The 20,989-nt window shown below is 46.3% G+C and overlaps 1 protein-coding gene across 1 annotated transcript in view; it reads right to left on the bottom strand.

The window, feature by feature from the left end:
- SLC48A1 (solute carrier family 48 member 1) overlaps positions 1 to 20,989 on the bottom strand; it is a 208,711-nt gene that overhangs the window by 58,373 nt on the left and 129,349 nt on the right. The window contains exon 2 of the mRNA XM_086964149.1: positions 2,398 to 2,565. Coding sequence (XP_086820275.1) covers positions 2,398 to 2,565 — 168 coding nt within the window. The remainder of the gene's footprint in view (positions 1 to 2,397; positions 2,566 to 20,989) is intronic.

Here is a 20,989-nt window from a genome sequence, read left to right as displayed (position 1 = left end):
TGTTCATAGAACTTCGAAAAACCAGGCATCTAAAATCAGCAGTTAAATTGGTGCTGGGGGTAGAGGCTGGTACGGGGAGTAGTAGTCTACGTTTTGACCCTGAGCGTTGTAGGGTGACTATTCCCTTACATGCGGGCGTCATCAGGACGGTTGAAACAGGGGGGGTGTTGGGCAAGTTCTGATGGTCTCAAACAATGCTATTACATAAACCTTCAAGCTGCCAGAGGGCGATCGGAGAGTAACGCGGTCCGCTTACGAAAAAGGAAAATCAGTCGAAGGGGACCGGGGTTCAGTCGGCGTACGGGCATAAATTACCGCACGGGGCTGGACTCAGCAATAAATCCACCGGATGCGTCCACAAGTGGAATCCGGGTGGTCGAAGATGACCGGGGCTCAATAGGCGTACAGGCATGAATTACCGCAAGGGGCTGATAGCGGGAATAAATCCAATGGATGCGTCTACAGCTTACGGCTGCCAAAGTCCCAGTGACTCCTTTTGGGTTGACCCTAATCTGTAACACGTGGTAAATGTATGCAGCGTCTTCTATGTTGCAGCTCTGCAGATGTCTACAATAGGCAATCCTGCAAAGAGTGCCATGGAGGTAGAAATAGCCCTAGTGGAAAGGGCTCGATCCTTGGAACGCAGGCGTTGCCCGGCTTGCTGGTGACAGAAAGTAATAGCTGCAGAGATCCACCGAGAGATACTTTGTTTAGTGAGTGAAAGACTTTCCTAGGTCAACTGTAAGCAACAAAGAGTTAGTTGGATTGGCGAAATGTCTTTGTCCTGTCAATGTAAAATTGATGGCAGCGTTTAAGATCCAGAGAATGCAGAGTTCTTTCTGCTGCCGTTTGAGGATTTGGAAAGAAGGATCGTAAGACTATATGCTCATTTGACCTTAGGCACAAATTTAGGATTTGTTTGTAGTATAACCCTGTCGTGTTTGAACTGAAGGAAGGGTCTTGAATTGAAAATGCCTGAAGCTCACTTACTCCCCTTGCCGAGGTAAGGGCTGGAAGGAGCGCCGTTTTCCAGGAAAGATACTTAAGATCAGCTCTGTGTATCGGCTCAAAAGGGTGTTTCATAAGCTGAGCAAGAACTGTGTTGAGTTGCCAAGTGGGAGGTAAAGACTTTACAGGAGGGAATGTCCTGAATAGGCCTTTAAGAAACTGTTTAATCAACCTATTAGACCAAAGAGAAGGGTCTGCAGAGGATCTTCTGAAACAGGATTTTGCTGCCAGGTGAACCTTAATGGAAGCGTGAGCAAGACCTGAATTCGCCAGATGGAGAAGGTAAGGCAATATTTGTTCCGGAGAAAATGAAAGATGGTGTATCTTCTTTGATTTGCACTAGATGCAGAACCTCTTCCATTTTAAGGAATATGTTTTGTTAGTACTGTCGGCTCAAGCCCGAGCCAGAACTGCCCTGCAGTCCGGAGGAATGTCTAGGCCATGGAATTTTCTGAACTCAGTAGTCAAGCCGATAATTTGAGTGATGCTGGATCCGGATGTTGGACTTGTTGCTGGCTCATTGTGAGAAGAGAGGGAAACGGTTTCAATGGGATCAGCAGTTCCAGGAAGAGAAGATGAAGCTCTGTGAACCAATGTTGGCGCGGCCATGCTGGAGCTATCAAGATGAGCGTGCAAGTTTCCGCTTTCAACTTTCTAAGGACCCTGGGAATCAGGGGAAATGGTGGAAAAGCGTATGCAAAGACGTTGAACCATGCGATCGAAAAGGCATTCCCTAGAGATCCCTTTGTCATTGTCTGTTCCTGGGACATATTCTGCCCGAAGGGAAATGTTGTGATGAAGCAACCAGTTCCAGATTTTTTCCAGTTTGGTCCTTTTTACAAAAATATGTTACTAATGTGAGGCCCTTGGCCTATTACTCTATATGTCTAATGAGACATTACTTTATTTATGTACCGGGGACTCCCATCCCGACGACGGGGGATGAGTCAGGCATGTGAATCTATGAAAGATACCCGAATACTGGATAATGAAATGTTTCAAAACAAACAGATTTCATATGCGTAATCCAGTTTCTTCAAGTTAAAATCCACTGCGACCTATCTGATGTCCACCTCAACATAAGATCTGTATATTTGAGGTTTTTATTGCTCTAGCCGTGTCAATAAATGAAGAAGCTACAGGCTAAAGACGGATGTTTAGGGGCAACATGTTGAGATACTTGTACACCACACACTTTAATAGTCCTCTTGTAAAGGCTGCAGGTAAACTGGCAAGTAACTAGTAGATGTTTACAGATTCACATCTCTGCTGTTCCTAATCAGCTACATTACGGAAAACTGAAATATATCATCCTTCCTTTGCATAACATTCAACAAAAGGTCTGACTTTGCATTTGAAAGGATTCAGAACATTATGCACAGTACTTACACTGCTGTTCAGTGATCGCCAGGGCAAGGAAAGTGATGAATCCGACTATCGAAAGCATGCAGAAGATTATGCCAACGACGAGGAAGAACCTCAGACCTTTCAGCCATGTCCGCCAAAAATCCTGTGCATACATCACATGGGTAATGAGAGACCAAAGTGCAAGCACCCCTGAAAAAACACAGAAGAGGGAGGGAATAGTCCAGGAATTAGCCATGCTTGTATGTTACTCTCAACCTGAATGTGTAGACATCTGTTTTTCCAAAACCACTTTTCATGTTCACAAAATTAGTTTTCTTTATCATATCAACATGTGCAGCACGAACTCTACTTGGTTCAGTAATAAACAAAACATTCTAAAGGGCTACCAAATGGTGTTGTTATGCCATCCTAATTTTTTCCAAATTACATTTCAGAACCAAGCCCAAGGGAAGAAAAAGAGATCCATGCAATGAACAACAGCAGCATAGTTAACATACTTAAACCTGAACAACTTATTTTTGACAAAAGGTAGTCATCTTAAAATAGAACAGAAAGCTAATCTGTTCAACCAGCTCCAGTAGGACCAATCATCAAGAGAAGCAACAGAGTTTACAAAACTGGCAATGACCTTTATAGGCTTTAAAGGCTATGCTGCATTAGCCATGTGCCATCCTACTTCTCATTTCACTATTTCTGCTGGACTGAAAATGCTTTACTGCCGAGAATTTCATACTTCGTCACCTGGCGGGTGCTATACTTTTTTGAAGGAAGTTGCTCAACAGAAAATTACTTGTCTATGCGTCTAATGGGGTCGACCAAAAGTGGACCTCCTTTTAACATGGCTGCATACCATCCTCATATTGAGGCAATGCACGGACTAATAGTCAGTGGCAGATGATTTACTGTAATGAGTGGTAGGACTTTTGACCTTGGCACCCACATGTGCAACTGCATTTATTCTTACACTCCTAAGCAACACCACCTCGTATTTTGGAGCACTTCTTCGGATACTCACACATCTCACCCAACACCTCAATACAGGACAATCGGCAAACACACCTTTGCAACCAGGCACTTTGAAAAGGTTCCAGCAACCTGGTTTGAACTGAAACGCTTCATCAAAGGTATGGTGTGTTGTAAAAAAATCGACAATACAATACATACAAGTAGGGAAGGCTGCTTACTGAAACATCCTAGTAAATCTGTGTAGAGTTTTGACATGACCGGGATCAATCACTACCCTCAGGGAAGGAGAGTGTCTGTACATTTATATTTACTGGCAAAAAAAATGTTGAAGTGATGTTCTAGTTAGGTGCTGAAATGAGACAAGAGCATAAAAAATACCCACTGAAATACGTCAGTTATAGTTTAGTCAATTAACTCTAACTTGCACCCGATCATGTACTGCAAATGACCTCACATATTACCTTAGAGACCATGACAGTCATCAATAAGTTGAACAATATTGTTCTTTAAATCCAATGAAGGATGTCATCAATGGTGTCATTTAATATGTCTTGAGTGATGTAAATGCGCGGTCATAAGCAGAGCATGATGCAGATTTAAATTATAGTTGTAGGGAGCTAAAGCGAAATAACTTTTACTTTAACTTACCCTCAGACAAAGATTCTCATTTTCTATTTCTTGGAGAGTTGTGATTAATTACATGTCAGCCACCTACAATAGGTTTTGTGTGTTACCAGCTGGTTGCACAGACTTAGATTTCTTTTTAGGTTGCAGTACGAAAAATTTCTTGAGACCAGGATTGAATTTTTTCAAATTTCTGAGGGCCCAAAAATAAGAAATAACTGGTTGTTATACACATATTACTGGTAACAAAGAAATTAACAGCTAAGCAAAAAGACCACAACCACAGTCAATAAATTCACACACGAGCGCGCGGCAGTGGCGACAAGATGGCCGCGACCTGAGGAGCTCCGTAGCGCCGAGCTACGTTTTTATCTGAAGGGACCCTTTTCCTGCAATGCTGCCGCTCTTAAAGGGGTGTCCATGCGTCGGAAACTGCCAGGAGTGCTGAGGCAAGTTTCCGACCGATTTTATGACCCCTTTTCGCATTATTTTTCTCTGCTTCAGTGCCTCCATTAATAGCGGCCCTCCATTTTGTGCATTCCGCTGTGGTACACAAATGACCTTTATGTAGTCTTCCTCAGCGTTCATATGCTGAGCTTCTTGTCACTGCTCCACCCCAGCCCTCATTATGCTTAAGACAAGGAACAACCTTAAAGTATTTTACAGAGTTCATGCTTTTGTTCATTATTTGGAATCTTTCCTCCTCGACATAATGGCAGCACTACTCCTTTCTCTGCATCATTTCCTGTCAGCTGGTGGACTATTTTTGGTTTTGTCACAGTAAAGCCGCTGGATATAAGACATGTCTGCTTGGTTTTTACAGCGCTTTATAAACGCACTTACAGCCAGATTCATCAAAGGAAATTTGGCTCGCAAAGGGCCAGATTCTGAGAATCTGGCCCTTTGCGAGCGCTATTTTTGCATTTGGGATTCATCATCCCAAATGCAAAAATCGCAATTATAGAAATCGCTAAATTGCAAAGAATTGCATTTAAGGAATCTCAATTTGAGATTCCTTAAATGCAATTCATGAACCATTTAAAAATTGCGAATTCGCAATCTGGGGCCGCTATTTACCGCAAAATCTAACTACGTGGTAAATAGCGAAAACTTGGAAAAATGCCCTTTAGTGCATTTTTCTAAGTTGTATGTTACACACACACACACATGTCCTTTGGACATGTGTGTGCGCAACACCAGTGTACATTACCATTTCAGGAGTGCTACAGGGTGTCCTTTGGACACCCTGGCACCCTTGAAATAACTTCCTTATTTGCGAATCGCTATTTGCTAATCGCAAATAAGGAATGACTCCCCATTCATTCCTATGGGCCTTTAGGCCCATAGGAATGAATGGGGAGTCATTCCTTATTTGCGATTAGCAAATAGCGATTCGCAAATAAGGAAGCTGTAGGAATCGCAATAAATATTGCGATTTCTACATGAATCCCGTTTTGCGAGTCTTTAATAGCGATTCCTTAAAAATCGCTATTAAGGACTCGCAAAACAGGACAATGATAAATCTGGGGGATAGTCTTTACCTGCTATATATTGGTTGCAACTTGTATTGAACTGGTATTTCAAATTGTCTACACGCCTGCTGGTTGCTTAGTCCTTTAGTACCAGTCACGCTGCGGTGATCTTCTCTGACAAGGGGTCCTCCTTTTGCACAAAATTTGCTTGGGCTGCTGGCTCTGTGCTCTTTTGCTTCTGCTCTTCATTAACTATATTTATGGTGACTTTATTGTCTTTTCCTGGCTTTCATAAGTTGTATTAGAACATTGGAATGTTGGGAGCTCCAACCTACACCACCCGTTTGTCTATAAAGGTTGACTCATCCCGTTGCTTTGTCCCCTAATGTCTGCTAAGTTTCTTCCTCCTTGTCTCATTCGCCTACCATTCTTTTTCTTGGAGTTTTTCTCCCTTCCCTCTGTATTTTCTTGGTAAAGTAGATTTGTTTCCTCTTGGTGTTCTTCCCAGTGGAGTGGGAGTCTTTGTTTTTGCTGTCCCCCCTCTCACATTAATGTTCTTTGTTTTTTGACTGTCATGGCTAAAGCCATCTGGCTTTCTGTCATCTCTTCTTTTCTAACTTTTTCCAGGCGACTGCGTTCCCCTATTCTATCACTCTTCTTTCCCTTCCTTTTTCCCTTTCTTGCACTATTCTCCTGTTCTTTTTCCCTCTATATCTCCATCTTTTCAATCTCAGCTTATGGTACTTTACTGTTCACTCATTCTTGTTTTTTTAATTGCCACATTGCACAATTTTTTCTATTTTTTATGACCTTTGCTACCTCCTACTTTTCATCCTCTCCTTGTTTTCATTTCCTCTTCCTCTTCCTTTTTGTTGACTTGTCTCTATTTTCAAGCCTATCACTACTTAAACCCTATTGATGATTGGTTTTCGTGTTATCTTTTGGAATGTTAAAGGTATTTGCAATCCTGTTAAAAAGTGAGTGTTTTCTCATTTAGCGAGATTGAAATGTCATGTTGCATTGCTGCAAAAAACACACTTCGAATTGCAACATCTGTCTTCATTGCGTAAACAATGGGTAGGAGAAGTTTTCTGCTCCCCGGCAGTGAATAACAAAAATGGTGTTGTTATTTTGTTCAATAAGTCTCTAAATGTTCAGTTACAAAATGAGTTTCATGATAATAACGGTAGATGGTTGTTTTTAAATGTTACTGTTAACAATACTCCACTTTCCTTTTGTAGTATATATGGTCCAAATGGCATTTATTGTAATTTTTTGAATGAATTTTCTACTCTTCTTTCTTCGCATGCTGTTGATGACTTGATTGTTGGTGGAGACTGCAACCAACTCATGGACCCTTTTCTGGATCAGAAATCACAAATCAAATATGTTCCCAATAGGATGCAGACAACTTTTTACAAAGCTATTTCTTCTAGAGGTGTAATAGACACATGGAGCACCTCTCACCCTGACACATTGGAATTTTCTTTTTTTACCCCTGTTCATAGATCTCATTCCCGTATTGATTACATTTTTCTTACTCAACATGCCCTGGAATTCATGACTAATTCAGAAATTGGCTCTATTCTTATTTCAGATCATGCCCCCATCATCTTTGATATGGATTTCCCTTCACCTTCCCCTACATCCCGCCATTGGCGCTTTAATAATTCTCTTCTCTTAGATTCTCAGTTTGTTGAGCAATTTACATTTTTCATGGAGGACTCCTTTTTTCAAACTATCCCGAAATCTCCTGATGATTCTACAGACCTTAAATCCCTAGATGTTCCTATCGCCCCCATCATCTTAGATATGGATTTCCCTTCACCTTCCCCTACATCCCGCCATTGGCGCTTTAATAATTCTCTTCTCTTAGATTCTCAGTTTGTTGAGCAATTTACATTTTTCATGGAGGACTCCTTTTTTCAAACTATCCCGAAATCTCCTGATGATTCTACAAACCTTAAATCCCTAGATGTTCCTATCTCAGAAAAAGAAATAATTAATGCTATTAATCTCTTACCTAAAGATAAAACACCTGGTCCGGATGGCTTCACTGTTCGATTTTTTCTCGACTTTAAAAAACGTTCAATACCTCATTTATTCTCACTGATCAATCATTTTCTTAACAAAGGAGAGTCAAAGTGATCCTTTACCCAGGCTATGTTATGCTTAATCCCTAAAAAGGATAAAGATTCCTCCCTATGGCAAGAATTATAGGCCTATCTCTCTAATTAACACTGATAGTAAAATCTTTGCTACAATACTTGCTATCCGGATCAACAAAGTTATCCCTGACCTCGTCAACATTTATCAATCTGGGTTTGTCAAAGGTAGATCAATCACTGACAATTCGAGAACTCTTCTCAGCATCATCCACCTTGCCTCTAAAATTGATTCACCGGTTGCTGCCATCACATTAGATGCTGAGAAAGCATTTGATAGGGTAAACTGGGATTTTATGTTCGGAGCATTGAGATGGCATGGCTTAAGTCCCCCTAATATTCAATATATTCAATTGTTATATTCAGCTCCTTCTACCTATATTTAGGTAAACGGTTGTCAATCTAAATATTTCCCTCTTCATAGAGGTACTAGGCAAGGCTGTCCCCTTTCTCCACTTCTTTTTATTCTTGCTTTAGAGCCCTTCCTGGAAAAAATAAGGCTTTCTTCATCCTACACAGGTTTCCAGTTTCAGAATATTGACATTAAATTTACTACTTATGCAGATGATAGCTTACTTTACATCTCTAATACGTCCACTTCTCTGCCTTCTCTCTTCTCTTTATTACAAGAATACTCCTTAGTATCTGGTTACAAACGAAATATTGATAAATCTAAAGTTTTACCCCTGAAACAAATTCAGCCATTCTCACATGTTTCATGGTTTTGGTATTTGAATGGAATCCCAAAAATGTTTAGGCGTTCTTCATGCCAATACTATTAAAGAATAGGGGAGACTAGCCATTATTAAAATGATGCTTCTCCCCATTATTAATTTTTATCTCTCAATGCTCCCGGTTTCCCTTCCGATCTCTTTTTTTTAGCACCATCAATCGTTCCCTAACAACATTTTTATGGAATAATCGCAAAGCCAGCATTTCTCTTGTCCGCCTTCAACAACCCAAAGACTTAGGTGGAGTTAACTTTCCTAACCTCAACCGATATCACTCTGCCTTTACGTTAAAACAAATATGGCCTTTTTTAACCTACCCTTCTTCCCCTCCCCTAACTGCTTGGAGTTCAATAGAACTCGCATTCCCTTCTCATTCCTCACAGCTACTCGCTTATCTCAGCCCCCGAAGCTTTTTTCCACTCCCATATTTAACCACACCAAAGCCCTGGCTCTTTCTCTGTTCCACTCCTATCATAATTTTTTTCCAAACTCCAATCTGGAACAACAAATTCTTAAAGATCAACAATAGAGCGCTTTTTTGGAAGGAATGGATTGATAAAGGTATCATTACGTTTGACCATCTACTGACGGATAAATCCAAAGGGAAGTTTTAGATATTTGTGCTTCATTTGGCATGTCTAACTCACACTCTCTTCACTATCCCTTACTGAAGGCCTCTCTGACTAGTGTTGTTTCTCTGAATTGCTCTCCTACCACTCCTGTTCAGGCCTCTTCCTCATGTGCGGGAAGCCCGGCCCATCAGGGCAGGAACTTGGACATTTAAATCACACAAGAGTTTTACATTGGTAGGCAGTTATCCTGTGTGTAATGGCTTGTGATCAAGAACTCTTCGTTCAAAACGCGTAAAGCCTGTACTTTGAATTAAAATGCTTGACACTGACCTGGCTGCAGTCCTCGTGTTTGCAAGGAGATACTCCCCGGGATGTTGTGGTCATAGGGGATATATATATATATATCTATATTCCGTTTGGGGAGCCACCGACCCTACAGGGCAGCCTCTGAGACCGGGCACGGAGAGTCCCGGCAAATTCATTTTCAGGTTTCAGCGAGCATTTAATGAAGCAAAAGGCACATGAGTCCTGTAGTCCCGACTAGTTTTGGCACAGTTAGCCTTGGTCACGGGCAGGAAATGACATCCATAGTGCTTGTGCCTGCAATTAATTGGCGTTTCCGTGGTCACCTGACAGATTAAAGCATCAAACTTTCAGAATGCACCATGTCGTCAGAGTAAGTGATGGAAAGTTAATTATGTTCGCTGTTAGTAAAAATGCACTATTCAGCACTCTGATGCATTCAAAAATAGTTAGAAATGTTTATCCAAATGGTAATCGTGCAGGATTCCAAATCAAAGGCAAAATACTAAAATAACGTCCTGCTCCATTTAAATGCCTCTGTCGTCTGAACGATTGGAAAGGGAATATATGAAGACTGTATATTAGGGTGAGAAGGACCCCTAAAAAGCTGGGCTATCTTGTAAGATAGTTAAGGGAAAGAGATCGCTGTATGTCCCCTCTCTGTCACCCGGTCTAATTGGACCCGGCAGGAATATGTGGTCACCTGACTGGCCTGGGTTTGTTCTGACATGTCAGCCTGTAGGATGCAAAGAAGTAATACCTTGAAAAAGATTGTGACCAGTCTTATCACCTGAACCCAACTCCCCCAGCGCAGAACAGATAGCACCTGTGAGGCAATGTACAACACCTGGGGCTGTATTAAACAAAGTGCCCTGGGGGCGCAACTTTGTGCACCCCCTGGGCACTTCCATATTACATTATGGGCCGCAGACGTTTGTGCAGCCCCTTCTGTAATAATGGTAGGCTTTGGCACATGTAGCAGCGCTATCTAAAGAGGACATTCCTTAATTTGCATGGGAGTGTGGCCTCATAAAAAGGGGGGAATCTCTGCCTCTGTGCCCACGCCATATTATCCATATGCAAAGGCAAGGAAGCTGTCACAAGGCGCACTGACAGTGTTCCACAAAAAGGTGCTGCACTCTCCATGTGACCCCTGAGGGTAGACCTTTAGTGGAACAAAGGGGGTCCAACAGACCCCCAGACATTTACTGGCATACAGGTGCAGTCACTTCCTGTACCTCCCTGCAGGGGGATCTCTGTCCCCAATCTAAGTGCAGGCAGGTGCTGCCGGCACAATGGAACACGTATCGGCTAAGTAAAGCAGCCACTCCGTATTTCAATGAATGCACTACCATCATGGCAGCCCGAGTTTGCAGCTGCCCCAAGTGCAGCACATTCATTGTAATCGGCAGCACTGTTCATGGTAATACCTGATGCCTTTGTTTAAAGGTACACCATGGCGTAAACATGAGCAGTGCAACTGATAATAATACAAGCTCTGGGCTTTTTCATACAAATTTTGTTAGTACGAGTTGTGTCACCCGCCTTCTTAAGAGGAGCTATTCTACAGGTGATTCATTAAAGAATCCTCTATACCAGAGGCTCTCTTTCATGATGCTATTGAACATTTTAAGTGATTGATAGCCTTGTTGCAGCATTACAAAGTTATAACACTACAGTGACATTATATTTTGCTCCTTTCACCATTTAAATGTACATGTATAGTGCTTTGTAAACCGTATCACCAATCATGAATAAGCCTCAACTGCATACCCTTGCAACCACCCCGGTTAGTACTTGAATACAGGTTCTTGGCATTCAGAGAGCTCCTCCATCTTGTGAATTGCAGCCTACCTGTGCCCCAGATTGCAGTGAGCAGAGTCCAGGAAGTGGTAAGGAGACAGACTAGTGCTGTCTCTTCCCAAAACAAAAGTTGTTTAAAAAACGATTTTCCCTTTCTGTGATTACTGTCTTTGCATGTGGTTGTTACAGTTTAAAATTGCAGTTTTGACCTGCCTGTGATTGCATATGTTATCATCTGTTTTGTGTTTTAAACTTGTGGTTTTCCCTGCCCATGATTGCTTGCATTTAACGTGTTGAATTGTGGGATTTGCAGTCCAACCTCTGTAGTTTGTCCCTCTCATTCCTTGGTGACAAATCTGTTTTCCCTCCAAATTTTTCCTTTGCTCAGTGCTAAGACCTGTGTGTTAAAACAGTGCACCCCCAGCCACCATTTTGTGTTCGCAAGCCAGTGAGGCGCCAGCCCCCTGCCCCCCCCCCCCCCCCCCTTCCCCCCTCCCCCTCCCCCAGCAACAGGGATATTCTACTCAGAGGGTGCTTCTGTGAGCTGTTTAAACTGTATTTACTGGGGCCTGTGCACTTTGTTTTTTGGCCAGCAGGGGGAGTAAAGTTCTATTCAAACAGTATTGTTAGATTTCGAGTTAGTGAAGCCTTTACCTGCCAAAGTCCAAAGTGTGGATTGAGCTTGTCTGTTTCCTAGGAGATTCTGAACAGGAGAAGCAGCCGCCCGCCCCCACACCCAGACCAGCAGACCATTGGCTATTCAGCTACCAGGCAAGTCTGAGCCCTCCTCTCACACCTGCCCAGGCCCCTTAAGGCCTTACTGGGTGCACCCCAAATCATTCTCCTCCATCTTGTGAATTGCAGCCTACCTGTGCCCCAGATTGCAGTGAGCAGAGTCCAGGAAGTGGTAAGGAGACAGACTAGTGCTGTCTCTTCTCAAAACAAAAGTTGTTTAAAAAACGATTTTCCCTTTTTTGTGTTCACAAACCCTATTTCTCATCCTGTGCCTCTATCAATATATTTAATCTAAATATACTTACTTTCTTTATGTATCTATATATTTTCAATGTACTAATGGATCTATATATTTATCACTTTCTTCTAATTTAGCATTTCCAATGCACTAGCCTATTTCTCAGCCTATACTTCGCTCAATATATCTTCTAGCCCAACCTTCTGACTCATCTCAAACTTCTTTCTACTACTCCTTCCAATGCACTACCCTATCTCTCATCCTATACATCTATCAATATATCCTCTACATCCACTCTCTCATTTATCCCAAACCCCATACCACTACAATGATCGCCAAAATAACCCTTTCTAACCTCTCTCCTGCTCTACCCCCTCCTTGCATCATCTGACACCCTTTTACTACACCGATCCCCAAAAACAAACCTTTCTAAACTCTCCCCTCTGACTCCTCCCCTCCAAAACTCCTTTTTACTCATCCAAAAGCCTCTTCCTACTGCTAAGACCTAAAAAAAATAAAAAATAAAAATCCTTCAATCAATCAATCAATCAATCAATCAATCAAGCATTTATATAGCGCACTACTCACCCGGAGGGTCTCAAGGCGCTGGGGGAGGGGGGGTCCGCTACTGTTCGAACAGCCAGGTCTTGAGCTGCTTCCTGAAGGCAAGGTGGTCCTGGGTCAGGCGGAGGTGGGTCGGGAGGGAATTCCAAGTCTTGGCGGCCAGGTAGGAGAAGGACCTTCCTCCTGTGGTGGCTCTTCGGATGCGGGGGACGGCAGTGAGGGCGTGGCCGGTCGATCGAAGCTGGCGTGTGGGAGCGTAGAAGTTGAGGCGGCTGTTGAGGTATCCTGGGCCTTGGTTGTGTAGGGCTTTGTGTGCGTGGGTGAGGAGACGGAAGGTGATTCTCTTGTTGACCGGGAGCCAGTGCAGATCTCTCAGGTGTCCAGAGATGTGGCTGCGACGGGGGATGTCCAGGATGAGTCGTGCTGAGGCGTTCTGAATCCGCTAGAGTCTCTTCTGGAGTTTGGCTGTGGTTTCGGCGTAGAGGGAGTTGCCGTAGTCCAGACGGCTGGTGACAAGGGCCTGGGTGACCGTCTTCCTGGTCTCGGTGGGGATCCACCGGAAGATCTTACGTAGCATGCGTAGGATGTTAAAGCACGACGAGGAGACGGCGTTGACTTGTCTGGTCATGGAGAGGGAGGAGTCCAGGATGAAGCCCAGGTTGCGTGCGTGGTCTGTTGGTTTGGGTGCGCTGCCCAGGGCGGGGGGCTACCAGGAGTCGTCCCAGGCGGAGGGTGAAGATCCCAGGATGAGGACTTTCGTCTTGTCCGAGTTCAGTTTCAGGAGGCTGTTCATCATCCACTTGGCTACGTCTGTCATCCCTTCGTGTAGGTTGGCTCTGGCGGTGGTGGGGTCGTTGGTGAGGGAGAGGATCAGCTGGGTGTCGTCGGCGTAGGAGATGATGTTGAGGTTGTGTTGGCGTGCGATGGCTGCGAGGGGGCTCATGTAGACGCTGAAGAGGGTTGGGCTGAGCGAAGAGCCTTGAGGAACGCCGCAGATGACTTCGGTGGTTTCTGATCTGAACGGGGTGAGGCGGACTCTCTGTGTCCTTCCGGCGAGAAACGAGATGATCCATTCCAGTGCCTTCTCATGGATTCCGACGTTGCTGAGGCGCTGCACTAGGGTGCGGTGGCAGACAGTGTCGAAGGCCGCGGAGAGGTCTAGGAGGATGAGGGCCGCTGTTTCTCCGTTGTCGAGCAAGGCTCGGATGTCATCGGTGGCTGCGATCAGGGCGGTCTCGGTGCTGTGGTTGGCCCGGAAGCCAGACTGCGAGAGGTCGAGGGATCCGTGCGTCTCGAGGAAGGCGGCCAGCTGCTTGTTGATGGTCTTCTCGATGACTTTTGCAGGAAACGGGAGCAGCGAGATGGGGCGGTAGTTCTGGAGGTCGATGGGGGTCGGCTGATGGCTTCTTTAGTAGAGCGCTGAATTCGGCGTGCTTCCAGCTCTCCGGGAAGGTAGCGGTGTCGAAGGAGGTGTTGATGATGTCCCGCAGGTGGGGTGCGATGACAGCGTCGGCCTTGTTGAAGACGTGGTGGGGGCAGGGGTCGGTCGGAGATCCGGAGTGGATGGAGTTCATCGTGCGGACGGTGTCTTCGGTGCTGATCAGGGTCCAGGCGCGGAGGGTGGTGGTGGGGGGCGGTGGTTCAGTCGTGGCGTGCGTTGGTTAAGTGCTGAAGCTGTTGTGAATGTCCGCGATCTTGTTGTGGAAGTAGGAGGCGAGGGAGTTGCAGAGATCTTGTGAAGGGGTGATGTTGTTGTTTCCGGCGTTGGGGTTGGAGAGCTCTTTAACGATGTTGAAGAGTTCCTTGCTGTTGTGGGCGTTGTTGTCCAGTCGTTCCTTGAATGCAGTTTTCTTGGTGGCGTGAATCAGTTGGTGGTGTTTTCGGGTGGCGAGCTTGAGGGCAGTCATGTTGTTCGGTGTTGGGTCTCTGCGCCAGGCTTTCTCGAGGGCTCGGCAGTTCTTCTTGGAGCTCTTGAGTTCGCTGGTGAACCATGGGGCTTTCTTGCTGCCGGGTCTGCTAGGCGGGGTCTTCAGAGGGGCGAGGTCGTCTGCGCAGTTGCTGATCCACTTTGCGAGGTTGGTGGCCGCCTGGCTTGGGTTCGTTGCGCTGGTGGGAGGGTTCATGCTCAGGGAAGTCGCGAGCTGGTCGGCTGTGATCTTGTTTCAGCTTCTGCGTGCAACCTGTTGCTGGTGGTGGTGGATCGTGGTCCTTCTGAAGCTGAAGTGGACGCAGCTGTGGTCTGTCCAGTGGAGTCCGGTGGCGTGGCTGAAGGAGATGTCCTTGCTGGAGGAGAAGACCGGGTCAAGCGTGTGGCCGGCGTAGTGGGTGAGGGTGGTCACCAGTTGCTCGAGTCCGAGGTTGGCGAGGTTGTCCAGCAGGGTGGTGGTGTTGCGGTCGTTGTTGTTCTCCAGGTGGAAGTTGAGGTCCCCGAGGAGGATGTAGTCAGCGGAGAGGAGGGCGTGCGGGCTGATGAAGTCGGCGATGTCTTCGCTGAATTGTGTGCATGGTCCCGGGGGTCTGTAGATGAGGGTGCCTCTGAGGGTGGTCTTGGGGTTGATGTGAATCTGGAAGTGCAGGTGTTCGGCGGGTGCGAGGGTGTCGTCGGTGTTGGTCGTGATGCGGATGGTGTTCCTGTGGATGATGGAGATGCCTCCTCCTGTCTGGTTGACGCGGTCCCTCCGGATGATCTTGTAGCCGTCCGGAATGGCGATGGCGATGTCGGGCGCTGAGGAGGCGTTCATCCAGGTTTCCGTGAGGAAGGCGACGTCTGGGACTGTGGTGTCGAGCAGGTTCCAGAGCTCGACGGCGTGTCTGTGGGTGGAGCGGGTGTTGAGCAGGATGCACTTGAGGTGGTTGCTGCTGGTGCTCGGCTTGGTCGGTGCAGGTGTAGTGCAGGTCCGGATGCAGGTGAACTTGCAGGAGTGGCAGCAGAAGGGTCCGTGGGTGCGTCTCGGGATGGCTCGATAGCAGCCCGGGATTCGACCGGCGTTGAGTGCGTAGAGTTCGGTGGCGTCGTAGGTCCGGCTGGTGGGCTGGTGTCGGCGGGAGCCAGGGGTCCTGGCACTGGGCGCGGTCCGGGCGCAGACGGGCTTACCTTTGGCGCACCTTCGGCGCTCAATCGGCGCGGTCGCTCTGGGGGCGACATAAGTAGGGGGACGGGAGGGCGGGTCAGCTGGGTGGCGGGAGCGGGCCCTCCAATGGGCTGGTGGTGGGCGGGGCCGCAGGGGGTCAGCGGCGGGAAAAACTGGCGGACGGGCGGCTCAGCTTTGGCTGGGTCGCTCAGGTGCAGGGAGGGCAGCGGCGGCAGGAGCAGGCGGGCGGGTGTCACAGCACCTTTCAGGCAGGAGCAGGTAGCGGCAGGAGCAAGGGGGGTGACCCGGCCTAGTGAAAGGCGCAGTGGTCACTCTTTTATCCCTCCACTATCCTTTTCAATCAAAATTAACAGACTAACATGTTCATTTCTCAAATTTCAAATTCCATATTCAACTATACTAATATACTGCCCAAATAACTGAATAACATATGTACTACTCAAATCACTTCGTATTTATACTATATTAATTTTCAACACTTATCCTTTATGGGTTCCGGAGTGGCGTGCTATTTGCCAGAAAAGCGCTTCAACACCCATCAGGGGTAACAAGTGCTATATGAATGCAAATCTTTCTTCCCCTTTTATCCCTCCGCTATCCTTCTCACTCCAAGTAACAGACTAATATCAAACACTGAAATTACCTCATAATTCACCATATTAAATCACCACTAATCCTTTATAGGCTTCCTGAATGCGTCAACAAGTGATACATAAATACAAACCTTTGTCCTCCTCTATCCTTCTGCTATCATTCCAAATCCAAATAACTGATTAACCTATCCACCACTTAAAAAGTACTTGCATATTTCACTATACTAATTCAACACTAATCCTCTGTGGGTCCCGGAGTAGCGTGCTACCCGCCGAAAAAGCGATTTGACGCCTCGTCAGGGGTAGTAAGTGCTATATAAATGCAATTACAATACAATACAATACAGTATGTTCGGTTTCTGTTATTCCTGAGATAATACTGGTTACAAGGATTGTCCTGTTACTTTCGAGATCATTACGCCCCAGACAACTGGCCTGACAAGCGTACGCAGGGATTAGGGATTACATATTTTCTTTGGCCAAGCTACTTTACACAACTTTGCCACTAGCCTCATTCTTAATTTCAGATACAAGTGAGCAAGCAATTGAAGGCTTGAGCCAGGGGCCTGGCTCTGGCTCAGCTCAAAGCCCTCTTGGACCCACAAGCCCAAAACAAGCATTGCCTTTGTGTGCCTTCAGCCTACTAACAGTCTCAACCTAATGCTTCAAGAATTTAAGTATACACTTTTGATGTTAAAAGGGAGAGAAAAAGATAGCCATCTAGTGGATGAATATCATAATGTGAAATCACAAAACCTAGAATAAATTCTGGCTTCCCCAATCATTAAATTGAGTGATTGCATGCAAGACTTGTGACCCACACAAGTCGATTTGCTGCTATCTCGGGACGCAATTGATGAGACAACGTAGGGGACAGTCTGGAGCAGTTGGGCACTTCTTGTCACAACGCCTCCCATAGACTTCCTGGATCCACGGCTGCTGACATGGCGAGAACAGCCACTGGAGGGATCAGTCTCTGCGCAGTAAGGGAAGAGGAGCCCGATCCGCCCCCGCCTGGATAAATGGTTGCTGGTCTGACAGGAGAAGTCACTGGTGGGGTCCGTTTTTTTTCTGCACGGCTGAGCGACCATTCCGCCCTACTATTTTCCTGCAAACACGCTCCTTTTTGGAGCCTAGCTCACTGTTTATCTTGCTGCCTGTGCCATGGGGAGGGGCTGAGTGGCCTGTCAGACCACATCAAAAGAGCTGCGGCTGGATCAGGGAAGGCTGTCAGGTGCTTTTGTATGTCCACACGGAGGGGTGCTGACCTATCCCCCTATCTTCTGTCTTCCCCCTGAAGGCCGTTATCAATTTTAATAACCTGTACCCTCAACCTTCAGTGTTAGTTCATTTTCGCTTTCCACCCCCCTCGTCCTAATCTCTCATTGCCCTTCCATGCAGTCTACTCTATCAAAATAGAAAGAGGACTGAGAGCAGCTTCCCGGTATAGCGCCCATCTTTGACTGGTCTCATTCTCACCTCTAACCCTACTACCCCCCGCTACATTGCTGCATCCTCAACTTTAATCACATTCCTTACCCCTCCCCCAGGTTAACTAAATTGTTCCCAAAATCCAACCTAGAAGACCAGTCACCAGGTGAAACTTACAAAGAACTGTGCTCCTGCTGTTTTCCACCAAACCTATAGTAAGACTCAACCATCTCTTGAGTCCTTTAGGGGGAGACAATCCTGTAATAGTCCTTTCTGTGTGACTCCACTATAAGCCTGCACCTTCAACCCCCACCCATGAGCTTAGTTCCAGACCAGAAGCTACCCACCGCTCACACCCCAATACCTTCGACCACTAATCTCAAAAGAACAAACTTTAAAGACTACTGACCCTCCCCAGACCAGCGCAGCTCTCCCGTAACAGATCAGTTCTATCCTATCCTGTCCCATTCACTCTACTCTGGAGCGCCACCCTATGACCAAATTTAGATTTTCATCCTACTTAAACCCAGGAGCCACCTGAATTCTACACTTCCCTTCCCTCCCGAACGACCCTCTGCTTTTTGATCTTCCTATGCCCAATTCTTAGTGCCCCTACAAACCTGTGGATCCCCATCAATCTAGAAACTCCACTTGGATTCTGCTCCCTTCCACCCCCATATTGAGGAAGATGCCAACAAACACAAGAAAGTGCCACAAGACCACCTCAGAAACACCCACACCCGGCTGTCCTGCGAATTTACTCCATCGCCGTGGGAGGGGTAGGTGCTGACAAGCGGTCGCCTCGAGCGGAGCAGGTAATTACCTTACAGCTCAGGCCCCACAAGGACAGTCTGTGGGGACCTTCCTCCAGGGATTGTGGAGCGGGCATCCACGCAGGCCTCCATCCTGCCTTGGTACTCTCGACCACGCAGGTTGTATATGGTACATCTGACAGCCCGGATAAGTTTTTCAAGTTTATGAGCACATTAAGGTGCTGAAGAATTGCCTACACGGCATGAAACATGTTGACCACACCATAAGTGAGGGTTGAACGAAGCCCAACTACTTTTCTTTGAGCTTCGGTACCCCTCCCTTCACTCTTTTAATAAGGCAGTTAGCCACACAAATAAAGTTGTCTGAGTGGACTATACTGACCTTTTTTAAAACCACTCCTTCACGCTCACTACTTCACCCCCCAGGCCTCTCACACGCACTCATCCACTGGCTAGGAACAAAAGAACTCCACCAAAGTGTAGCACTTCGTGCTACCCGTCAGGCATTGCACCGCCAGCCGGACTTTGGAGCAGGAGGCCAATGATGAGACGAAACAACCATCAGGTAGGATGACAACAGTCGTCCAGCTTTTTAGTTGTGTGAGGCATCCTAAGTTCCGTTAAGGAATTCATTGTATTCCCCGGTACATCTGAACACTTCCTTCAGTGAGAGAGATACACTGTTAATCCTTTTTCCTCGGGGAACTTTGTACATTCTTTTGTTATCAGTTTACAGGACACATACACTGGACCCCTCTAAATATTGTCCTCAATCTGTCCCCCCTTGCTGTTAAATTCCTTTAGGGGGAGACAATCCTGTAATAGTCCTTTCTGTGGGACTCCACTATAAGCCTGCACCTTCAACCCCCACCCATGAGCTTAGTTCCAGACCAGAAGCTACCCACCGCTCACACCCCAATACCTTCGACCACTAATCTCAAAAGAACAAACTTTAAAGACTACTGACCCTCCCCAGACCAGCGCAGCTCTCCCCTAACAGATCAGTTCTATCCTATCCTGTCCCATTCACTCTACTCTGGAGCGCCACCCTATGACAAAATTTAGATTTTCATCCTACTTAAACCCAGGAGCCACCTGAATTCTACACTTCCCTTCCCTCCCGAACGACCCTCTGCTTTTTGATCTTCCTATGCCCAATTCTTAGTGCCCCAACAAACCTGTGGATCCCCATCAATCTAGAAACTCCACTTGGATTCTGCTCCCTTCCACCCCCATATTGAGGAAGATGACAACAAACACAAGAAAGTGCCACAAGACCACCTCAGAAACACCCACCTCTTTACATCTCAACAACCTTAAACCCCACAGGTTGCACTCCTTCTCCATTCCTACCCTCCCAACCTTTCAGCTAGCATCACCAAAATCTTTAAGCACAGACTACTCAAGCAGCACCCTGGAATACTCATAGCTGACCTCTATCATAACTCCTCCAATGTAAGACTAAAACAGATCTCATTTTTTACACCACACACCTGGCCAAATGGAGAAATAAGCTAGATAACCACCTCCGAGTCACCAAAGCCACCAACATCCCTTACGGCCAAATATTGCTAATGTCCAAGTCATCAGCCTTCAAAATCAACGCCACCATAACAGTATACAGAAATGGCAAAGTCATGGTCAAAGCCAATGACTTCAACCTGCTCCAATTTGAACTCGCCTTCTCCAAGCTGCAAAACCCTATTTCTAGCCCTTCCAACTATCCAGCTACTTCCTAACCCACTGCCCAGAACCCGACCCAAGGAATAATGCTCACAAAACCTGCCATAAACTCTCAATTACTGAACTCCTCAGATCTACTCATATCGTTCTTCTCCCCCCACCCCATCGACCCCACCTCCCACTTCAAGACACCGCTCCCTATTTGACCCCTTCACCCCACTGATTACACTTATCCTACACCCCTACCCGCTAAAACCCCAACACTTGCCTAACCACCGCCCAAGTCTCAGACAAAAAACTCCAGGACACTAAAGAAGCCCTCTCCCCCACCTCCGCTCATCTGAAGACTCGAATGTCTCCACTTCCCGTAATCCTACCACCCCCCAACTATCCTGTTCTAACAAGCACCTTCAATCTAATATGCCCCCCAATTCCTTCCCTCCCCCTACCTTTAACTTAGAGTCGGTGGACGAACTAACCGAACGCCTTACATGTATGGCAAAGCAACTCAACGCTCTCTTACCATTGAACCCTATGCACATCATATCCATAACTGAAAGCCTACCCCATCTCAATAGCCAAATCAACATAATCATTTGCCCCGCCCAATACCCACAACCCCCTCCCTCCGTCATAAACATCAGTGACCCCTCTCAACTGCCCAATTCTAAAATGAACAGCTGGCGCTCCACCCTTATCAACACCCAATCTCACATACCGAAAAGAGCAAAATCTGAGATGTCTCTGAGAGGGGCCATGAATCTTGCTAAAACCTACGACCCCAGAAACCCCCCCCCCCCTCCAACATACAGGTAATCACCAGAAATGGCAGAAACAACAACCAATGTAGGACTGCAAGACTTCTCTC

Source organism: Lissotriton vulgaris, chromosome 1_1 (genome assembly GCF_964263255.1).
Source record: "Lissotriton vulgaris chromosome 1_1, aLisVul1.2, whole genome shotgun sequence".
NCBI lineage: Eukaryota > Metazoa > Chordata > Amphibia > Caudata > Salamandridae > Lissotriton > Lissotriton vulgaris.
This window is presented reverse-complemented; position numbering and strand designations above follow the sequence as displayed.